This window comes from Schistocerca americana, chromosome 1 (assembly GCF_021461395.2).
Source record: "Schistocerca americana isolate TAMUIC-IGC-003095 chromosome 1, iqSchAmer2.1, whole genome shotgun sequence".
Lineage (NCBI taxonomy): Eukaryota > Metazoa > Arthropoda > Insecta > Orthoptera > Acrididae > Schistocerca > Schistocerca americana.
The window spans coordinates 477,273,332-477,298,181 of record NC_060119.1 but is presented as its reverse complement, the minus strand read 5'-3'; the positions used below and the strand labels follow the sequence as shown (position 1 = coordinate 477,298,181).

The 24,850-nt window shown below is 40.1% G+C and overlaps 1 protein-coding gene across 1 annotated transcript in view; it reads right to left on the bottom strand.

Moving 5' to 3' along the window:
• The window catches only part of LOC124564982 (ionotropic receptor 93a), a 308,796-nt gene that overhangs the window by 204,945 nt on the left and 79,001 nt on the right, over positions 1-24,850 (bottom strand). Inside the window, exon 2 of the mRNA XM_047131014.1 lies at positions 12,394-12,549. Within this exon, the coding sequence (XP_046986970.1) occupies positions 12,394-12,549 (156 nt within the window). The remainder of the gene's footprint in view (positions 1-12,393; positions 12,550-24,850) is intronic.

Genomic DNA, 24,850 nt, shown 5'->3' with positions numbered 1-24,850 from the left:
ACTCTCTCTCTCTCCATTATTTTTGTAACACCAAACAAAGAAAAACTAAGAACTACAAAAATTTCGCTAACGTCACCTCGTAAAGGACACAATAAGGTTTTACCCTGTCTCTCTCTTCTGATATATCGGAAACAAATACCGTCTTCATGTTGACATTGACGATGTGTAGTGATACCGTAAATATATGTGTACTAAAGTGCGAGTCATTTATGACGGCGGCCGAGTTTAGGTTCGTTCTGCGCATCTGATATCACAAAAGACAGTCAGCCAATGAACAGAGAATGACGTTGCCAGAGCTCGACTGCAGTGCAGAGCACGGACGAGTGTCTTCAGTTTTACAAACGTTCAGTCATAAATAAAGTTATTGAACAAAAGCAATGTCTTGATAGCAGACTTTCATTTATAGAAAGTTTGGAAAAAGCATTCTTTATACCAATTGCTTCATATTCTATTAATTAATTAAATCAAACAAGCAATAAGCCTCCTAATTCAGGCGATAGCAAGGAAAGGTGTTTGTATCATTCTCACTAACCGCTTTTTCGCAATAAAGAACAGCGGTAATTGTTTATTTCCTATGCCACTTCGACGAAACGTGAGTAATTCATAATCATACCAAGTGTTTGTTGGTATTTTGCGTAATATTTTAAAGTCCCCCTGGAAACACATTGAGTGATGTGGTGCATTAGCATAATGGTTAAAGTGTATGACTGCTAAGCAAAAGGTTCTCAGTTCAAACCTTGATTGGGGCTTAATATTTTCTTTATTTAAAAACAATATCGAAGTGTCTTACTTCATGACCGAGCGAGGTGGCGCAGTGGTTAGCACACTGGACTCGCATTCGGGAGGACGACAGTTCAATCCCGTCTCCGGCCATCCTGATTTATGTTTTCCGTGATTTCCCTAAATCGCTTCAGGCAAATGCCGGGATGGTTCCTTTGAAAGGGCACGGCCGATTTCCTTCCCCATCCTTCCCTCACCCGAGCTTGCGCTCCGTCTCTAATGACCTCGTTGTCGACGGGACGTTAAACACTAATCTCCTCCTCCTCTTATTTCATGAATTTTATTCGTTTGAATGTATTTTTTTGAAATTTCTAGTGGCAACTAAAATCGACCATACGAAAAGTATACGCTATGGACTTTTACCTCTGCAAACTCTTCAAAATTTCGTGCAATGGTTTACTACATCTAATGCTGCACAATAACTGCGTTGAACATCGAAACAAAATTAAGTCACTTATGGGAGGAAGGTATCAGTCAACAAGATGTGTAAAAATCAAATTTTTGGGCCAAATAGTTTTTGTGAAATCGAATAATAAAGTGTGTCAAAGCAGTCGAAACACCATGTGTCTGCACAGGCGAGCAGTGCAATGATGACAAAATCGCGCCCATCGCGGAATGCGGGGAGCAGCGAAAGGGTTAATGCGGCCATGGTGGCTTTACTTCATAAACTGCGCGCTCCCCCCTAAACGTAAGTTTGCGAACTATACTATGGCGCTGCTTCTCTTGGCGCGTTCAACTGGCAACGCAGCAATCTCCCGCGTCTGGGCGGGCATGCGCGAACCGCCAAGATAAAAGAATTGAACTATAGTCCACTGACGCAGTTGGCCAGTAATCGAAGTCCCTTCCGTAGACCTGTGTGAAGTTTTGTCACATGTATTAGAAGAAGACCATATCCCATATACTATCTCTCACAATAGAGGGTCCTTGTGTTGTTGTTTCATAAGCAGTTTGATACATTTTTTAATGTAACACATCGAAGCAGTGTGTGACTGCAGATGTGAACACATACATACATTTTGTTTTTCTACGATGACTATGAGGTCTGTGTGAGGTACCAACCTGACATTAACATGTTTCGATCAATTAACTCCCACAGAAAGCTGAATGTCACGTGATATAAACTAAGCAGCTCCCACAACACAATACTGCTTGGAATAAAAGACAGAGGCGGTGTTTCTTATAGACAAATATGTGGAAAACTTCTCAATATATGGAAACAGGAAGAATTTGCAACACTGTGGAGCGTTTCCAAACAGCTAACCAAAGGCGATGACCTCTACATTTAATCTTATCTTACACAGTGATGGGATAGCAGATGTCTCAGCGTTAAGTTTTTGAAGAGACCCAGAGTACTGATTCGTCATATTGGTGGCGATTATTGCACCCAGGTATGTGACCTCCAAATCCTTGGACATTGCATCTTTTTTTATAACTTTCAATGCATAACCACATGTGGAACATGGAGTATTCTGTAGGGATGAAACCCATAGAACACAGATAACATGCACTATCAATTGTCAATTTCATCGGTGGAGGAATGGAATGATTTTCAAACAAGTAGGCGAGCATTTAAGTACCACCATCCCTCCACATTTTTTGTCGTATTTCCATCAATTTTACGTATTTTCCATCAATTTTCGTAACTTTACTAGGTTTTGCGTTATTTCAATGCATGTTACTAAATTATTCAGCGTCCAAACCACCACTGTCAACAAGTTGCCACGCCAACAAAACGTCTCATCACTTCCATCTCGTGATGCTATCAGCCAAAGACATTGCAGCAAGGTTCTCAATTTCTGTGTCATTGCTAAACCAGCCTCTCCATTACTTGGCCAGGACCATATTCATGTGGACATATCGCAAACCCTGTTACGCTGCCTACATCAAAATGCACAAATACTGTTCCTTAGTGTAGGAAATAGCCATCAGCAGAGAGGAGGCGCAAAACTACGTTCCTTAGCCGAAACACTATATAAATTCGGTAAGATTTTATTACGATTTTCCATCTCCCCCTCTGTGGATGCGACTCACAAAGCATTCTCGCATTTGTAGAATAAAATCTGCTGCCTTCTACTTCGAAATGAACTTCCCCCATGTGGAACCTATCAGCTAAGGACCCTAAGCAAAACTCTAGATGGCCTCGCTCTATCCATCTCGTTACTCTTCCTCAGTTTTTAATCAACCATTCCTACAACATTGTCTCCGCTTTAGTTTGCAACTGACTAGAAGTAGAAAGGTTCTATACCCACTAATCCGACGTCTTGTATAGGAAGATAAAGAGCTGATTTCTATGTAATCAATACATCTCGAAATTTTGTTTCCACAAAGATTATAACATGTGTTCCAGACTTGTACCAAACAACGCTAGTGACATAAACTGGCATTTTTACTCTAGTACCATTCTGCGAAGACTGTTCCATACCAGTGTTATTCACATCATCTGTCCAATTGCATACTATCTCTCTAGCTGCTTGCATGCTGAGGAGTTTAGCACTCCTTATTGATGTATTGTAGATATGAGCCTGATACATTTGAGAGTGTTGGAGTGATATAACAATCGATTAAGAAGAAGAGGAAACGTATGATTTATGCATGATGGGGCTCCAGACAGAAGGAGTTTGAAACTTTTTACGTAAATTGTTTGTGCTATCAATTCTGTAGAACCGTTTTAGTGTCTGGATTCCATAACAAGAAGGTACTTAGAAGAGAGAAATGATTGTAGAACATAAACCCACATTCCTAAAGCTATACGGTTCCGCACATAATCGTGCTATAACGTTAAAGCAGTGTGGTTTCTGACGTATTAGTCATGTGGAATGAAACTATGTTAACACTCCAATGCAGGAAATATATATCCAACACATGACATCGTTCACCCTGCAAATTCTCTATACCACTCACTAGTGTGAGAAACTTTGAGATAATAAAACTATTACTTTCTACTCGAAACAAAGAAACATAGATTCTATGTGATTCATACACTGTACAGCTTTCTGGAGGCATACAGCTTCCGCTGTTCACCTCCGATTACGGTTGGGAAATTATGCTGTGCTCGCATCAGTCCTATAAAATGATCTTCAGCAAAGGAAAATACATGAAACAACACCTTATGAGGAAATAGAGTATGACATGTGAAATTACACATCACACGCACCAACTTTGTGAACAAATCTCAGTCTCTTCCACACACAACGTCTGTCAAGCAAATGTATATAGGGATTGCAGTACCGCATAAATCTCTGTCACTAACTTAGAATCACCATAGTTATCAAACTGAAGAATCAATTTATATCAAATATGTGGCAGTGAAATGAAGTACTTTACATACATCTTCATTCATCTAGAGGAGGGTGCCAAAATAGGTTTTCCATCGGTTCGATACATATGCATTCATCACACATGCATTGGAAGTCCTCTACTGGCTGTGGTAAGGAGAGGTTTGCTGTTACTGATTGCAGGTAGATTTGGCTCTGAGTCACGAACAGAACAGGCAACTGAGTGTAAGTCAAGCGCAGGTTGTAACACACAACTAATACAGCCTGAGAGAACAATGGAAAAAATAGTTAAATGTATGGTAAATGATCTGCCACAACATTGCCCTCTCTCTAGAATGCATCATCAGCCTAACATTAAATCATACCTCATACCAGCCCCTCTCAACCCATTACTCCATCTACTTTCTATCATCCTTTAACACAGATCCCTGTCAGTTTAGAAGCAGATGGTTCTCTTTTCTAGGAAAGCATCCAAAACAGCAATAAACTTCTACATATCCCTATTACCTCACTAGATATACAGCAGACTGTTGTTTAAAACACTGCAGCATCTGTTGTGTAAGGTATTTGATAGCTGAGATTGGTAGACAGAACAGAGAAACATATTCTAAATACTGTCTGTTAGAGTTAAAAAACGTAAAGAGTCATGCACAGGATCAAACTTATGATCCATTTTATATATTGCAGCTCCTATGCTGGTACTATAAAGCTCTTCAGCTAAGGACTCTTTATAAATATCTGTAAGGTGGTTGCCAATAACTTCTGGGTCAAATCTCTATATTTGGTGGTAATCAACATTACACAGACTGTCCTGGCGAAGGCGTTTGCTGCTACCGCTGCTGATGGTGTCGCTGGATGAACGTTTCATCTTGTAATGCAAATGAACACCACTCAAACGAACAAACGGTGACTAGGAATGCTGATAAGCATACAATCAAACGCACTGGTAAACTGATGACGGCAGACTGAGAGCGTGTGCCTGTCGTGACTTCTGTTAGGCTTCTTGCATGGTCGATACCTAGGTTAAGCAGCCTACACTGCTGTTCCTACAGCTTCCTATGTATTTTCTTCCATCTCTTTTTTTGGATTGTCATCTTCGTGTCACTAGTGATGTCTTCTTTTGCTGTTGGTGCGTAGTCGCTACTCGCACAGCAGGTCGGGCCAGCGTGTGGTTGGTCGCCAGTGGACTTGATTCGCAAGTCCTCTGACAAGTTGGTTGTCGGCTTCATTCGTTGACACGTAAAAACTTGCCGCTAATTGCAGGAAGCGCTGTTTAAGCGGCGATATTTTGGCAAGTTCGTGCAGCGGCGATATTCCGGCAACTTAGTGCAATTCCCTCGTGGGGAAATCGCGTGGCAGGTGCAGTGCGAGCCTGAGGCTTTGTTCTGCACGGTCTGGAGCATCTTCACTGAGGTGTCGGCCGCGTTTCCCCAGACTACGGCAGCGTACTCCAACACTGGCCTGATGAGTGTTAGGTAGAGTGTTCTACTGCAGTCCGGGGGTAGTGCCGTCTCTGGGTTCAGCAGTGGGTACAGCACATCCTGGCCAGCGCCTTTGCCCGCACCTCCCGAATATGCGCCTTCCTCGTCAGCCGCCTGTCGAGAGTAACGCCGAAGTACCGACCAGTACGTGACCATGGTATGGGGCCACCCATGATCTGCACCGGCCTGACGTCCGCTGGTACCTACTTCCGCTTGAAAATCACCGCCTGGCTCTTGCCTGCGTTGAATTTGAGCCGCCATTTGGTGGCCCAAGCTTCGAGCTCGTCGCAGGCGAGCTGCAGGCGACGACGCAGCAGCTGCACGTTCATGCTCCTCGCAAACAGAGCGGTGTCGTCCACGTAGAGTGCCAGGTGAACCCTCGGCGTTTTCTGGACGTCTGCAGTGTAGAGGGAGTACAGTAGGGGGCCGAGGACGGACCCCTGCGGTACTCCCGCTCTGATGGGGTGTGCTGTAGACTTCCCATCGTTGGCTCGCACGTGGAAGGTGCCTAATGATAGCACGTGCACCACAGCGAGGGTATATATAACCTCTGACCCCTCCACCCGCCATTTTACCCAAGGAGCCAATAGGAGTGCAACATTCTACCCCACATGCAGATGAATGCTGGTCAGAGCAACTGGGACAAGGTGGTACTGGCCATGGTTTTCGTGCACTTGTGGATCCATCCGAAAAAACGCCGGCTTCTGGTCTGCACAACTCTCTGTGGTGAACTGCGGCTGCAAGCAGAGGCGCTGCTGCTTTGCGAGTCCCCCAGTTACAACCACTCCTCGTGCAGCAAACTATTGTGTTACCGGTAGTGTATTTAACATTATTTTGCAGGATCGTCTTCAGAGTTTTGATGCGGTGTATTTGCACTCCTTTATTTTAGCAGTGTATTTTTTTGAGTGTATTTTGCCATAATGTATTTCTGTTCCACATGTACCTGGGAGGACAGTGTAGTATTTTGTATGTGAGTGTATTTGAACCAAATTGTGTACAGGAACATTTGCAAATATCTTTGGGCATTAAACACTTTAGCTAATTTGTTTATGCACGCAATTATTCCAGAATAGTGGAGGGAGCCTGAGAGATTTCACAAGTGTGCCACAATCTTTTTTTAGGGTCTCTGTTCAAGAGTGGCGGTATACATCGCAAAATTGATGTAATCTACTATGCATCGATTTTTTCGAAAGTGTGTGTCAGTGTGAAATCTTATGGGACTTAACTGCTAAGGTCATCAGTCCCTAAGCTCACACATTACTTAACCTAAACCATCCTAAGGACAAACACACACACCCATGCCCGAGGAAGGACTCGAACCTCCACCAGGACCAGCCGCAGAGTCCATGACTGCACTGCCTTAGACCACTCGGCTAATCTCACACGGCTTCGAAAGTGTATTTAGAGAAGTATTCCAATGGACTTAGTAACTCCTGAAGCAGCTCGTGGTCAGAGGCAAGTGTTCTTCCACAAAACTGCGCGAAGTGCTTCAGGGACAGTTTCATAAATGTGTCACAATTGTTTTAGAGTCTACGTTCAGGGTGGCGGTGGCGGTGCTCCTCAGAATAAAATGTATAATTGTTTAAATATTCCCACGTCATCTGCAAAGCTCTCTCTCTCTCTCTCTCTCTCTCTCTCTCTTTCTCTCTTCGTGCAATGGTACAGCCGGCCGAAGTGGCCGTGCGGTTAAAGGCGCTGCAGTCTGGAACCGCAAGACCGCTACGGTCGCAGGTTCGAATCCTGCCTCGGGCATGGATGTTTGTGATGTCCTTAGGTTAGTTAGGTTTAACTAGTTCTAAGTTCTAGGGGACTAATGACCACAGCAGTTGAGTCCCATAGTGCTCAGAGCCATTTGAACCATTTTTTTTTTGCAATGGTACATTTAGTTCCTGTGATTAAAAAATGGAAATGAGTGTATGGCATCGTTGGCTGGGAGGCCCATTCGAGGAAGTTCAACCACCAAGTGCAGGTCTTATTTCAGTCGACGCCACATTGGTCGACTTGCGCACCAGTGATGAGGATGAAATGATGATGAGGACAATACAATACCCAGTCCCCAAGCAGAGAAAATCTCCAACCTGGCAGGGAATTGAATCCGGGCCAGCTTGCATGGGAGGCGAGTTCCTGTGATATCTTCAGGTTATGTATGAGACAATATTTTGCAGCACCAGATGTAATAACTCCTGAACCAGTTTATGTTCATCAACAAAGGGTATCCTTGCTCTGGGAATGGGAAGGTGGGAAGGGCACAGAGACTCTGGGCAGGTAACGCAGCGTGTTACCTGGCCGTATCTCAGGGGCCCGTTGGAAGAGGCTGCGTGGCAGAGTGAGTGAACATCTGACTGAGAGGACTTTTAGGGAATGATCTACATTTACAGCACACAAAATATCAGTATAAGATTTGCAGTGTAACTTAGTCCACATTCGACTTTACCCAAGATCAATGCTACTGGACTTTTATCAGATGATCTACATTTACATCATATACATTTATCAGTATAAGTTGTGAAGCATGACTTTGCCCATATTCATCTTCACCAAGTAGCAATGCTATTGACACAGTCCTCAGATGCTAATATACTCCTCCTTCTCCAGCACAGACACTCATCCATTGAATACAGTACACAATTACGTCTGTCCTCCTAGTCCAGCAGCTAGATACAGACTGAGTCCTTTTCCCACCATTTTCCCCCAGACCATCATCTTTGACTATGCCATGGGAGAGGAGAGGGAAGGAACGACAGCGCCCTCTGGTGGCAGTACTGTGAATGAGGTCAGTTGGACTCTGGACCTCATGCTGAACACACTGCCTATAACAGCTCAAATTGTTTACATAAACAATGCACACAAAATAAAGTCTCATGTCCATTCTATCCAACAGCCCATCACAGACTGAGTCCTTTTCCTGCCAATTTCCAGATGGGAAGGGGAGGGGAGTGGTGAGGGGAGGGGGATAGATTAGTGGAGGTAGCCCAGTTGACCTATTTTCCCGCCAAAATTTCAACTTCTCCCCCCCCCCCACTTACGTCACTGGACCTCATGATGAACACACTGCCTATAACAGCTCAAATTGTTTACATAAACAATGCACACAAAATAAAGTCTCATGTCCATTCTATCCAACAGCCCATCACAGACTGAGTCTTTTTCCCACCAATTTCCAGTTGGGGAGGGGAGGGGAGTGGTGGGGGGAGGGGGTTAGATTAGTGGAGGTAGCCCAATTGACCTATATTCCCGCCAAAATTTGAACTTCTCCATCCCTCCCTCTAACATCACTGTGACATTTCCATATCTATGGATGCCATCTTGGATCCGCCATCTCGAATAAATTTGGCAACAACGCAGAGTGGGGCAGAACATAGTTTGCCCTACAACTTACAGGAAACTTATATACTGCCACAGCCTCATTCTACTGGGATTCAGTGGTCAATGAAGCTGTGGAAATACAAGTAGAAGACACCCTAATTCAATCGAGACAAGAGTTTTCAGCTCAACAAATCATAGAAATCATTTCACATCTATGCTCTCAAACGAAATATTTGTGCTAGGCATACTTATCAGCAACATACTCTGTAAGCATTGTGGATTTCCTAAATCTGCTATTGCATTTTTTTACTGTTAGCTGCATCGAATTTAATCTGTGACTGACGCTCTTATTACTAACTGTATAATCTCTGATGCATGCACGTTTACCCCACAGTGTGTAAAGTGATTTAAAATCTTGCAAGCAATTCACCTTGTGAATGTCTGAAAGGTTGCCTGTCGACATATCAGAAAAACGAGTAAAAAATATCCCAGACACATGTCCGAAGAATGATGGAATAAAACAATACGCTTGAAAAACTTCAAGAAACACAAAGATCTTGTCGTCCGGCTACATATACTAGATTCCAGCATTAATGAGCCATTTGAAATGGATGTGACTAATGATCTGATTGACTGAGATGCAGGATTTCAACTTAGCATAGCACGGAAACCAGCATTTGGAGCACTAAAGCATTAACAGGCACATACGAATGAATCCAATGAGTTAACACTGACAGGGAATCAAAGTCAGGATACAAGCTCAGTGACAACACTTTCCTGCAACGCACATGCGAAGCCCATGACCCGTTTCTCTGTCAGGGGGCCTTGGATGTCGACATCCTCTAGGATTCATCTACGATGACATTACAATACCACCCTATGGTGTCTGTGTTTTTCTAGCAAGCGAGCCCATATATTATTGAGTCATAACAGTAACATGTCAGTAAGCACCTGAAACGAGCAACTGCCTCACTGATATATTCACTACATTATTCGACACAATGCTCATAAACCACTGTAGCAAGGTATGAATGAACTGGGCCAATTGAAGATGCCAGAAAGCCCAAAACGTTTCTTCACATAAATTAAATTATTAAAAACGTGTCTAATTTCCTTATTTCTTCAAGTAATTCAATCCACAGTGACAGAGCTCAACCATCATTAATACAGGCAAATTATTATGAACTGTAACAGCGAAATTTTGGAATCAAACAGTACAGTTGTGTAAATGTGGTTCTCCACTACAGGTAACTTTCTCTGGGAGATGAGTGACACAGTCATTTGAGGAAAAGGAATTAATATTTACTATATCTTATGAATGGTTCCCAAGATAAACACTGATAAATGTTCATCATCATTATGATTTGTTAAAAGTTTTGTACTGATTATTAATATTTAACAGTTTAAACATTAACAATAGTTCATAATACATTACCAACAGCTCACTGTAAATTTACAACAGTTTACCGTCAGTTTTAAGCACCCCACACTAAATTTAAAGAAGCCTAGCATCAAATTTAATACGATATTTTGCTCTCAGAAGCACATGTTGCACTGGTTATTCTAGCGGCTCTCCACTTTCCTTACTGAAGGCAGTTATATCCACACTGAAACCCAGCACTTCTTCTCACATCTCATATTTCTTCTCTGAAATTCTGTCTTAGTAAACAAAATCCCACCATTTGGGGAAAATCGAATTAAGACATTGCCTTATATATGAGGCATGATGTGAAGAGCTCCATCATGCTTAAAGTATAGAGGAAGTTCTACTGTTTACAGAGTGCCCTCTGTTATTCAGGTAACATGTTTTCCAAAAAATACACATGATTGTGTCTTGTTGACTGCATCTGCACACCACTAGTGGAAGAATGCTAAGTAGGCCCCTATATCAAATAAATTTATCTCATGAAGCTTTCGAGAAAGAGCATAATTCAGCATACACTTCTTTTCAGACCAAGGATCTGTATTTACAGAAAGAGCTGTTAATTGAACATACATTGTAAAACCACAATTTTCAACTGGTTTCCACGTGTCATATACATAAAACATTGCGACATGCAAATAAAAAGGTTGACAGTGTCAAATTCTTGAGATTTCAAAATGATACCAGTAATAAACTCACTTGGGAGGAATGTACTATAGCAATGCTGAAATGACTAAACACAATATTATTGCTTTGTTGTCTGATACAGGAAATCTAAAAATAAAAATATCCGAAAAGCTTTGCTTACTTTCATTCAATAATCAAATCTGATATCAAAATCTGAGGTAATTCATAACCTAAGCCTGAACTTCTGTTATTTCAGAAGTGTAAAACATAATGACGTATAGCATAAATTTAAAACTTCCCTCCGAAGCTTATCCAGAGAACTGTGTGTAACAACTAATGCTTTTCAGTATATTTATTCCTTAATGAAATTACTCATAAATAATATATTTGTCTTTCAAATAAACAGATCAGTTCACTGAATTAATAACAGTACAGAAAATAAGAAAAGTCTACATAAAGAATTAAAATCACTTACTTTGGTTGACAAATGTGCCCATTATTCAAAAACACACGTTTCGGTTAAAAGTTCAGCTACCAATAAAGTACACTTTTAGAGAACAGGAAATAATTTAATGGTGGCTTACTCCTTCAGCTCTATTGACAAACTTCCTAGCAGAACCAACTGTCATAGTGCTATACAGGGTTAGTCACTAACTATTGCCACCAAGAATAACTCCAAAAGTATGATAGGAACAGAAACATTTGTGGGAAAATGTTGCATCGGACAGCGGGGGACATAGTATGACGTTGGTTTTTTGTTGCTAGGTTCATGCCACCTTTGTGACTTCGTTGACCTTCAAAGACCTTACTGTTACACATCACTGGATTCGTCTCGATAGCCGCTATCAGAAAGTAAGTATCAAACTGTAGCATCCCATTTAGTAGTAGTAGTAGTAGTAGCTTTATCCATCCATAGATCTCTTTTTACAAGGATATAGGAGATTTAAAAAAACAATGTTGACCTTCATATCTCTGAAGCGACCCCACCTAGCAACAAAAAACCAACGTCATAATATGGCCCCCGTTGTCCCATGCAACATTTGTACCTCAAACGTTTCAGCTACTGTCATACTTTCGGAGTTATTCTAGGTGGCAATAGTTAGTGACGCCCTGTATACATATATTTTTAACAATATCGCATAACACATGCACTGGTATGAAACTTCTGCATCTCTTTAGCCCATTATTGTAATTGGTGAAACTTTACTTTTTTCGACATCTGTCAACAATAGTTTAATGAAATTATATCGTGCAGTTTAGGGCAATTTCAGTTACATTCTGTAGAAGGATCATTAGCATACTAGTATCAGTTGTGTCGTTAATACATATTATGTATATTTATTTTTCTGGCATGTTGCATATCCTCTAGGATCTTGTTATGAAGCAAATTGGATATTTAATCTTCCTTTAAAGGAAAATTTCAGTCGTTTTAGCAAACATGGGAAAATTGTGGATTGTCCACTCTTGCAGAACATACCCTCCTGTAGTTTAAGTATGTTACCTGGCTGACGCTGTTGGTGGAACAACACCACTGCAGAATTCCAGGACAGGGCACCTCCACTTCGCAAGTCGAGAACAAGCTGCGCCAGCTCATCTTTTACTGCAGTTATTGGCACAGTGATGGCTTGGTGTGGAGGTAATCTTGCACAAGGGCTATCTGGAAAGCAAAGGAGTAACCACTGATAGTTTGTTCATTCCTGATGAGATAGATGCCTATAGTGTGTAAGGGTAATGATAACAACAGTGGTTAGCAGGCAATCAGAATTGTACCTTCGCCCACTCTCTGGTCTTCCTTTCTCATTCTACCCTTTTGTTGCATTTTCACAGCGATGTCCTGGCCTCCATCATAATCACCCCTATACCAAAACTCATGTCTCCTGACAGCCACTACACCTCCCACCAAACCCATTACAACCACATCTTCACAGCACCATTCAACTCTCCTTTTCCAAGCTTATCCTTTCCAACTGCAGGGTCAATAATTTAGCACAGTGCAATGCAATGATTTGTTTTTTACTATGGGCACCTGCAGAAATGTATATGAAAGGGGGCAAGATTATAAGATTTCCATTTTTTGTACAATTAATTTGATGAGTTCGAGAGCATTTAATTTGGCATAAAACGCAGAAGACATATTGCACATCAAATGTCTGACTGATTAGCACTCAATATTTTTCAAATGTTATTCTGTATCATGTACTTCATGAATGTTTACAAACTGTACATTCTTCTGTTGAAATGCAGGGAATCTAACCTACAAGTGACATTTCAGTTCTGATATAGCCAGTGAGCGAGAATGACAGAATGATGAGAATGCAATACACTTTGAACATTCACAGGTAGTATGATGAAAAGACGCTCATATGCACAATGAATTCTCTGACAGGAAAACTATACTTTTGAATTAAATGTAATATGTGTACTGGGTTATTAAATTTCAATCAGAATAGTGTGCAGTCTTGTAATAGAAACACGAGCATGGAATTTTGGGAGATTTGAATTGCTTTGTTGGATGCCATTAGAAAAGAACTGCTAGTCTGATGGAATTGCTAAGACAGAGTCAACTTGAAGTCAAGCATATGCTGCTTATGGATCATTAAGTCAAGATTGAGATTACATTCAATCAAAAAAGTTTCATCAAAATAATTATCTTATCCATTTCACTTGATTGTATTAGATATTGCGATTTCACGGCAGAAACTTTGTATGCTTTGAATAGACAGAAGAGCTCGCAAATAATTACTTGGTCCGAAGTAAAATGTTCAGTATCAATGTTTGTTAAGTTTTCTGTTCGCTCGACACTGCTGCAGCCAAATGCTTATAAAGCATTTCGTCATTGCACCATGAGGATACTTGCAGTTTCATATATGTCATATAAAAATTACCATAAAAGAAATAACAGAACATTACAGCAATCATTGAAGCTTCATAAAGCAGATGTAAGCTGACTGATCTACTATAAGTGAGTGAATCGTCAGTGTTTGTGTATATGAAAGTGTGTTGATAAGAGGGTGTATTCAGATTAATGAGTTTCTTGGCTATCAAAACTTGGAAGTGACTCAATCTGTACGGTTTACATTAACCTCCTGAAAGTTACTTACTTTGTTGATATATGCTTTATTGCTTTAAGTGTCATGACATTCTGAAATTCATTTGGTGGAGAAATCTAAAGTATAAATTTCAATAAAGTGGACTTGACTGTGTGGTTGCACTCTATCAGTGCTTGGATAGGACATAAAAATGGATACACCACTTACAATATAATTATTCGAGATAATTCTCTACTAGGGAGCCTTTCTGTGTACAGTTAGATGATCACAGTTACATGGACACTTAGTAATTGTATAGTGGTACACACCAATAACCTGACACAGACATGCACCTAACAACTTCAGACTGATAACAGTAAGGACAATGCAAGGTAAACTGCTTTGACACCTTAAAGGTATGTGTAAATGCAAAGTGCATCTTCTGGTATTTTTAAATTGAATATGGAACCCTTTTTTCATTTAATGACCTATAATTATGTCCTCATATAATTAAATAAGACAATTCAGTGTGTTATGATATAAATCTAGGAAATGTTCAAAAAAAGTTATTTTAATTCATATGCGAATAATGTTCAGTTGATATGGAAAATTAAAAGTCTGAAATGGAAAACAATCAGATACACTGTTGCCTATCAACAAAAATTGTTAGCAGAAGAGGCTACTGATTAATTTGTCTCAATACAAGAAACAAATTTAAAAAGCTGCTTGTTATACTTTGGCCCCACCTATAACATTTTTTTTGTTTACAAAACTTGTTATGCTTAATGCATTTATTGAATTATTTTAATACCATCCACTTTTAATGATGATTTCCAATAAAATTTAAACGAGATGAATTTGGAAGCCACATTTTTCGGGTTATTTGCTTAAAGTGCAACCCAGGAGAGAAGAATATAACAAACTCTCCCACAGAATCCGCAGACTGGCCAGTAGAAGTGACTGTTAAAAGTATAGTATTGAGCCAAAGCAGTTGCATATGTAATAGGTAACATGTGCAGGAATGTGTAAAATTGTTAATTGTTCAAAGTCTCATTTAAACTTATAGCTAAATCTTTTTTTGGGAGGGCTTTTAGGTGACCTTTGTTAACAATGTAAATCAAATAATAATCTTCCCTGTCAATATGTATGGTGACATAGGTTCTTAATATTCGATAACAGAATCTCAATGGAACACAACATGTAAAGAAAACACTTGTGTCAATTTGTAATACATAAAACATGGTTATTGAAGCAGAATTACGTCTAAAGCACACGCAATTTAACGTCAGTGACCTATTATTTTCAGCTCTTTGGAAAACTGTACAATTATATACACATAACCCTACATAGGGTTATTATTTTCTGTTGAAAAATGCTAACGATTAACTTTCTCCAGGAAGGTAGTTAACGATTTATGGTCCCACTCCCCATCAGATAGCTGAAATACACTTGTGTCCAGAATTAAAGCCACAAACTGCTATATCCCCAATTGCATCTAATTGACGGTATAATCATACAAACTGTCAACAGATATCCGTACAATCGTGTTCTGCACGGAAGCTGGTATTCTCGTCAACTTACAACCACGCCAAGGAATGGGGTAATCGCCGTTTATACAGTCACACGTGGGGCGGTATGACACAAAGAAGACGCCTACCAGACTCTCTGAGGTGGAAGACCATAAAAAGAAAGGAAGCAGAACACTCGTAAACTGATGTGGCCGAATGGCTTAAGGAGAATCGCTCTGCTGTTTCTAGGATGTGGTGACAATTTATAGAGACTAAAACAGTATCCTCAAGATCAGGGCAGGGCCGACCATGTGTGATATCAGACAGAGAGGAGTGTTATTTGGCTGTAAGGGCACGACAATACCGCCTTAGTACTGCACAGCAACTGGAATTTGACCTCGCAGCATCCACTGGGCGTGTCGTATTGAGATAAACGGTACCAGAAGGCTTCGGCAAAGTGGCCTTTAGTGTCAGACGCCTGCTGTATGTGTACCTCTCATGCGTCTTCACAGAAGGGAACGTCCAAAGTGGTGGAATCAACATATTACGTCGAAGAGTGGGCCAATGATATTTTCACAGATGAGTTCCGATTTGGTCTGAAGAGTAATTATCTAAGCATTTGCATCTGGAAGGAGCGTGGCACACGATTTTGGGACCCAAGCATTGTGTAAAGCGATTAATATTGGGGAGGATCCCTAATGGTGTGGGCAGGGATTATGTGGACCACTCGAACACATCTTCATGAAATTGCACGCCTGAATCGACAAGGTTTAACTGCTGTCAAGTATCGTGACGAGATCATGGGACCTCATGTGCGGTTGTTGCGAGGAGGTGTGGACTCAGACCTCGTACTGGTGGATGATAATGCTCGATCTCATAGATAATTGGTGTTTGATATCTTGGAAACGGAAAATGTTGCATGCATGCATGGAGTGGCCTGCTCGCTCTCCCGATCTGAATCCCATAGAATATATATGGGATGCACTAGGGTGGCAGGTTGCATCATGTCTGCGTCCACCTACCACTCTCCAAGACTTGAGAGCAGCTCTACAGTAAGAATGGACGCTATTGCCTCAACATGAGATTTATGACATCATTCGCAGCATGCCCTGTCGTTGTCATGCCTGTATTGCTGCCAGAGGTGTTTATACCCCCCACTGAGCACATTAACCAGTTGTTGGAATGTGTGTGTGCAAATCCGTCAAGTTGGAAAAAATGAAGAACAATTTTACCTACTGTTTTGCATATAGCAGTTATTTCTGTTGTGTATTCTTTACATTGTTCCTACTTTACTATCACCTGTTTATACTGTTTCATTGCTAAATAAAAGCACACTTGCAAAATTTCCATTTGTTGCTTTAATTTTGAGCATAAGTGTAATTAGGATAATTTATTACCCTGTTCTAAAAGGATCCTTATCACTGACTTCATTAGAATAATTTGTTACTCTCTCCCACTTTTCTCTCCAATCTTTTTAAGGGCAGTTACCCTATTGGTTACCTCAAGGTCATGATGGCGTCCACTGTGGCATCACAGGCCAAGATGGCTGCTGAAAGTGGCTGCCTCTGTGAATTGTGGCTTGAGTCTGCCCAGCCAAAATGATGGCCCAAGATGGCTACCTTTATGTCATCAGAAATTTATTTAGAGTTCCCCTGCTTATTTAATGTGTTTTTAGATACCTGTATATTGGATAGTCTATTTATTTCAACATTTAGAAATGCTTTGAGTGACCCAGACGTGCGTGTAGCAGAACTGTGTTTCAGACATGCTCCAGCTTTCAAGAGTTCTCACAATTAGGCTTTATATGTGGTCATGCTGTATGCACAGGGTATCTGCCACCAACCCTGGCACTGTCTCTGACGCATGCCAGTGGCCAGACAGTTGCAGCTCTCTTCTCTCCTCCCAAAGCCTTGTACCCACATGCATCGGATGGCTGGTGGCCACAGCTACCTCTTGGCCATGACACCTTACTCTCCAGATGTCTATATACTACATTATGCAGACGTCTGGACACAGCAATCTCCAGTTCTCTGCTTGCCCTTACCTCATTTCCCCAACACTTCGCAAACTTCCAGCAGGTAGAGTCACCAGCAAATTCACACACACTCTTCACTCTCCTCTTGACCCTCATCAACTATATAAGACGAGACTTCACGATCAGAATCTTCATAAATAGTCATTGAACCTTTTAGCATGAAACATTCATGCAGTGAGGCTTTATCAGGGGAGGGAGATGTAGGTTGCATATGTCCTCATACTTATGCTTGCATTTCAAGTAAGTAACGAAAAACCATTTGTATATGTATGTTAGCGTCTGTGGTTGTTTATAGGACGATACAATGAATTTTTTCTCGCTTTATAGATGAAAACAATGACATATATGGTATACCATCGTCCTATATCCCTCTTCCAACGAGCGTAGCAGTTAAAAAGGAGCATTATTTACGTCCAAAGTAGAGACAACCTCTGATTTGTACGGTCATTTCTGGTTTCGAAAAAAATACACGACAAATTCACAGCGTATAAGTCAATAAGAGATGTTTAATATTTGTGGGCACTATAACTTTGCTAGTATTGATTTCCCCAAGAAATCAAAATCTGAGATGAAGGATCTTGACGTATCAGTTCACATTTACAGCCTGAAGGAAAGCAAACCAGATTAGCATAAAGTTTGCAGAACTTTTCACTTTTCCAGTTTAGTCAGTCAATGCCAAAATCATGCAGATATTTTGTAATTCTTTCAGGGCGTTAAAATCACCACTTCTACACCAAGAGCATATCTCACCTCTCTTCCTCCCAATTAAATTCACATGGTCACACGAGCATGTTTACCCTAGGTCCGAGGTCGGCAACCTGCGCCTCTCGAGCCACATGCGGCTCTTTGGATGTGACGCTGCGGCTCTTTAGTTCCATACGCAGATATTATTTATTTTATAAGAAAAAAAATTTTGATCATTCTGAATCGATTAACGAGGATTACGCACCATTTCTACCCCTCACAATCGGCCCATTGTTCTCGCTTTTCACCGCACCGCTCCCCCGTGACACTCGTCACTGTCGCACCGCGATAAGCAAGTTCTGAGTTCTGACAAGTCCGTTCAGGTCAGTCAGCGATCACCGCACACGGGAAGCGACCGCAAAGTGAGACAAACAGTGTTCCGTGTCTGAATTATTCATTTTAATCATTCAGTTATTCGAGATGAATTCAATCGGGATTGGAAGGAGTCGTTCGCATTCATATATAACTTAGATGGCCTTCCGACTTGTCTTATTTGCCACGAAAAACTCTCACACAAGAAGAAATCAAATTTAGAGAGACACTTCACTACAAAACATACACAGTTTGCTAGTAAATATCCACGGCAAAGAACGAAAAAAAGCTGTCGACGAGCTCCAGAAACAAGTACAGCAATGAAGTTCCATGCTAAGTAACTGGACGTAATCTACAAGTAATGTCAATCTGACAAATTTCGTGGTGTCACTAGAAATTGCAAAAAAAGGCAAACCATTCACAGATGGCGAGTATGTCAAAGATAGCTTCATACGTGCATCTCAAGAACTATTTCGTGATTTCAAAAACAAACCAGAAATCTTGAAAAAAATCAAAGATTTGCCATTATCCGCTAAAACAGTACAAGATAGAATAAGTAAAATGTCTTCAAATGTAACACATTTGCTGGTGGAAGACATTCAACAGGCTTCTGCCTTATCGCTTGCTATCGATGAGTCTTGCGATATAAAAGACACAGCACAAGTTGCGATTTTTGTGAGGTATATGTCTTCCCAAGGTCAGAAAGAAGAACTTCTAGGATTGCTACCACTCTTGGGACAAACTAGAGGGGAAACATAGAGAGTGCCGTGCAGAAATGCCCCGACGATAATAAGATCGATTCAAATTAAATCGTTTCAATAGCAACTGATGGAGCCAGAAGCATGACAGGAAAAAATGAAGGAACAACAACGATTCTGCAGAGCAAAATAAACCACGAAATTCTTTCGTCTCACTGCATAATACAGCAAGAAGCACTTTGTGCGCAAACATTTCCGGCCGAAATAGTTGAGGTCATGAATCTGGTAATCAGGATTGCTAACAGCAAAAAAAAAATCATGTCAAAAGCACTGTACGATCGTCACTTTAAAGAATTCTTAAACGAAATGGAGACTCAGTATTCCGACCTCCTCCTTCACAATAAAGTGCGATGGCTTTCCAAGGGTGACGTATTGAAACGTTTTGCTTGGTGCTTGAACGAAGCAAATGCATTCCTAAATGAAAAAGGCATTAATCACCCTGAATTAGAGAACAGCGAATGGCTGCAAAAAATTTACTTAACGGTGGATATGACGGCGAAATAATATGAGCTGAATCTAAAAATGCAAGGAAACGGAAACCCAGCCTATGTTTTGGTAGAAGAATTGGTTTGTTTCGAAGAAAAACTAATTATTTTTGCAGAAGATATTCAGAGCGGTAAATTACTTCATTTTCAGTTTCTAAAGCAATATCGCGATAAAACCACTGCAACTGTTGACTCGAGTTACTTCAGCAGAGTTACTAAAAAAATGAAAGATGAATTTGCTGACAGATTTCAGCAATTCAAAGCCAACAAACCCACTCTAGCATTCATAGTAAATCCTCTCAACACAAATAGTAACGAAATCCACATTGAGCCATTTGGGGTTGATAGTGGATCTCTAGAAATGCAATTGATCGATTTAAAAGTAAATCTTTGTGGAGTGGAAAATTCACAGAGTTGAGAAGCAAATTGGAAGAGTAGGAAGTCCTGAAATGTGTGTACATAACGCAACAAAAGTGGACAGCTATAAAAGAAATGCCGCGAATTGAGGCACTTATATTCGATGCTTGGAATAGTCTTCCAGATTGCTACAGTTAGGTGAAGAAGTTGGCATTTGGAGTGCTGACTATCTTCAGCTCGACATATTCATGAGAGCAAGCATTCTCTTGCATGAATATAATTAAAAGTAAAGTAAGAAGCCAACTAATGAATGAAAATTTAGAGTTGTGTTTGAAACTTAAAACAACAAGTTATGAGCGAAATTTATCCAAACTTCATAAAACCATGCAAAGCCAAAGCTCCCATTGAATTTGTTCGCTCGAATGTATGTTATCGTTTTTTTTTCATTTTTAAGTGTATGTTACATTGTTTAGTAAAGTACAAATTTTCTACTTGAATAACCATGCAAAGCCATGGCTCCCGTTGAATTTTTTCGCTCAATTGTTTGTTATTGAAGTATGCATTAGTGTTGTAAGTGAATGTTTAATTGTTTTAATATTTTACTTGAATAATAAGTGATTATGTAATATAACCATTATCTAATTTGTAGTGAAAAAACACTACTTATAGTGTATGAATAAATATATATTTTTCTTATGAAAAGAACAGATTAGCTTTTTTCCTCAAAAAATTTTATTTATGTAAGTACTATTTATTGTTGGCAAGAAAAATTTTTGTGGCTCTTTAAAAACTTTGAAATTTTATAAATCGTAATTTTTGACTCTTCTGACTCAAAAGGTTGCCGACCCCTGCCCTAGGTGCCTGAAGCAGTTTCATATGAGCGAGCACTTCTTACGTGGGCTGCAACACACCACTACTGCATATCAGTATAAAATCGTTTTCTTCTTTCTTCATCAGGAAGAATATGTGTTCCAGTACAGGAAATCATATTACCATAACATATTCAATCCCGATTCAAGATGAAGATACATTTGTTAATAACGACAAGGCGTTAATAAAGTGGCCATAGATACACATCCTGATCTTCAGCGATTGTTTTTGATTTAGACCATAATTATGTTGGCTAGCCTGACTAGGTCTTCCATTACGAGCTTCTACTTTGATATTCCTGGAAGCTTTGGGATATTCGAAAGTCAGCATTATTGCCGCCAGTGGCTGTCATTCTCTTCTTTTTGTACTTTGTGGTATTGTGCATGTGTTTACAGACATCTATTTAGCTTTTTGAAACTGTGTGGAACACTTATAGAGCAACACCAATGCAATAAATATTGAAGTGGCTGAAAAATACATCAAAACATGTAACTGAGGCCATCAGTGACTCTGGTGTAGTTGAGAAAATGTGTCCTTTATCTTCATTCAGAAGCGATGTTAATAACGATGAAACTGTTTAAACCAACATGACCAATGAGGCTGGACCTTTCTTACTGTCATTCTGGACTTCAGAACAGTATAATTATTTTACAAAAAATACCAGGCTGGAGGTGATAATTAGTAAATATATGTAACAGTAAATTGGAATGGGGCTGCAATTATGACTTGGAGTAAAGCCAGTAAAAGAGTGGGTGAAATGAAAGACTAATGTTTTTGGTGCCATTAAGGAGGCATAACAGTTAAGTCTGCAAAAATATTACAGAACGTAAGAAAACTGTAACATATATGAAATCTAAGCCAATAATAGACAGTTCAAGGAAAAATCACGTGGAAGTATCTGTTGTAAAAATGAACACACACACACTGGAAACGACTAACAGAGAATTTATAATGGCCAACAAAGATACTAAATTGAATAGACCTTATTCAAATTTTCCTGCAGATTTCCAAGATGAAAGAATTTATGAGTTGAATGTGGATAGAGTTCAGCGCTCTAATTTTAGATGTGTGAACGTTACTGATCACACATCAGATGAATTGAGAAAGAAACTGGCTAAAAATCCTGTGAATAGTAATATTAAATTTAGTTTACTGATGAGTCTATTAATATAAGTAATAAACCTGTCCTAATAATTTGTCTGAGATATCCCATGAGCATTAACGATCAAGAGCAAACATATTTTTGGGATTTTGTAAGTTGACTGACATGACAATATTTTCAATAAAAGAAGCTCTGTTATGGAATTTGGATTCACATAATCCAAATGCAGCTTACGCTAAAACAAACTTAGTTGGAGTGGCCAGTGATCACGCATCCATAATGCATTGTAAGAAGGAAGGTGTTGAAACAGAAATGAAAAAAAAAACTTCCCTCATGTACTAATATGACATTGCTCAAATAGTAGATTGGAATTAGCTGTTCATGATACGTTAAGTGTACTGGAAGGTGTTGCTAATGTTCATTGTTTTTTGATAAATTATATACTATGTACAGCATGTCTTGTAAAAATCAGATACAGCTTAAAGAATGTGCAGCTGCTTTAGGATTTAAATTATCGAAGATATGAAGGACAGTCAGCATTAGATAGGTAGGTTCGCCTTAAAAAGTGTCAAAGCAACGTGGGAGAGTTATAGGGCCATAGTAAAGCACTTTACACAATCTCCAAGTGATTCCAAAAGAGACTGGAAGGAAAGAAACAAGTACAATGGTCTACGCAAAATTCTGATTAGTAACGAATCTATTAAAATTGAGGTCTACTGTATAATGCTCTCACAGAGCTTTGTGACTTATCCTTGCACCTACAAGAAAGAGATATCACACTCCGAGATGCATAGGAAATTGGAAATTTGTGGTAAGTACTATGGGACCAAACTGCTGAGATCATAGGTCCCTAGGCTTACACACTACTTAATCTAACTTACGCTAAGGACAACACACACACCTATGCTCAAGGGAGGATTCGAACCTCCGACGGCAGGAGCCGCGCGAACCGTGGCAAGGCGCCGAGAGACCGCATGGCTACCACGCGTGGCCCAGATGCATTCAGCGCAATTAAGCCCACAATCTATGTTGTAATATCAGTGATAAATTGTCGGGGACCATGTCTAGAGCAAGTGAAATTGTAGTGCAGTGAAATCCCACTTACTCAAAGACACAACTCTACAATGTAACATAAATTCACACTGGACTGTTTTTTAGGAATCTGGCAGAAAATCTCAAGTAGCAGTTAATGTAAAATGTAAGCTAAATTTCACACCTTATCTCTTGAGAAGCCAACCCTGATGAACAATTGTAAGCACGATTACCGGCATTTGTGACCGAGTGGTTCTAGGTGCTTCAGTCCGGAACCGCGCTGCTGCTGCGGTCGCACATCCTCGGGCATGGATGTATGTGATGTCCTTAGGTTAGGTTTAAGTAGTTCTAAGTCTAGGGGACCGATGACCTCAGATGTTAAGTCCCATAGTGCTTAGAGCCATTTGAACCATTTTTTGGAAGCACGATTTGAAGACAATTTTTTAGACAAGAGGAAGTATACAAATGGATTCAGGGACTATATAGAGGCAAATGTTATGCTCATTGATTTGAAACCATTCGTGCAAGTTGTATATATAGTTCCACTGTCCACCTCTGAGTGTGAAAGGTCATTCGTGCCACGAATGAAGTGTTAACAAGAAATGAGAGTCTTCGTGTGCAACATGCAAGTAATCTTGTATTTATAAAATGTATGAACCATCGTTTGTCGATTCTTATCCTGCTCCAAGGAGGCAAGAGCACAGCAGAAGGAACGGCAATCAGAAAATGACAACCAAACAATGATGTTCAGTATGAGGCAATACGAAAAATTTTGAAGAGGGATGAGTACGCCAAAAAATATTTTCGAACTAAAGTACTGCAAGCAAATCGTGTTCTGTGCAGAGCAATGCAGCAGATGCAGCATCTGCTGCATTGCTCTGCACAGAACACGATACATATCGATGCAAATTTCTTAAAATTTAGTAAATTTCACCGCCAGGAGACTGTACCTTTATTTGTATACGCTAACTTCAAATGCCTTCTCACACCACCCTCTCAGAACGACACATACCGTATGCAGCAGTTTATCAGGTTGTGTGTTCGTACAACTCAATTCTTAATCATTTTGGACTGTACATCAAAGAAAGTAATGTGAGATGGTGGCTCTCTAAGTTTGAAACACTTGCAAGGAAATTTATATGATTTATTCCACCAATGTTCCCATGACCAAGTCACAGAAAGATAGACCGTTATATGAGACTGCAGTTGACATCTATTTTTGTGGGCTCTAATTAGTTAACACAGCTGAAACTCCATGTAGGGAACGTTGTTATCTAACTGGCAAGTTCTGCGGTGCAAAACAGAATGCATGCAACCATAATTACAAACTACCATGACACATATCCGTTTTCTTTCACAATTTCAACCAGTATGATGCTCGTCTCCTTACTGAGTGTTCGTGTGATTTTTGTCTTGCAGTTATCAGGTGAGTGTCCTAGCTGAGAGTACAGAGAAATGTATTGCATTTTCCAGGCGAATCACCAACAATATTACTTTGTGCTTCCTGGACTCGCTAAGATTTATGTATGCAGCACTTCAGAAAATTGATGAAACCATGTGTCAGGAGGACACACATCTCATTCAACTTGTGCCTCCCAATGACATTAAGTTTCATCTTGTGACAAAGGGAGAGTGTTCCCATATGAATACATGTATTTAGTGGAGGAACTCCATGAAACCACATTGCCCAACATAACTTTATTTCCAGTAATCTTACAGGCAATGT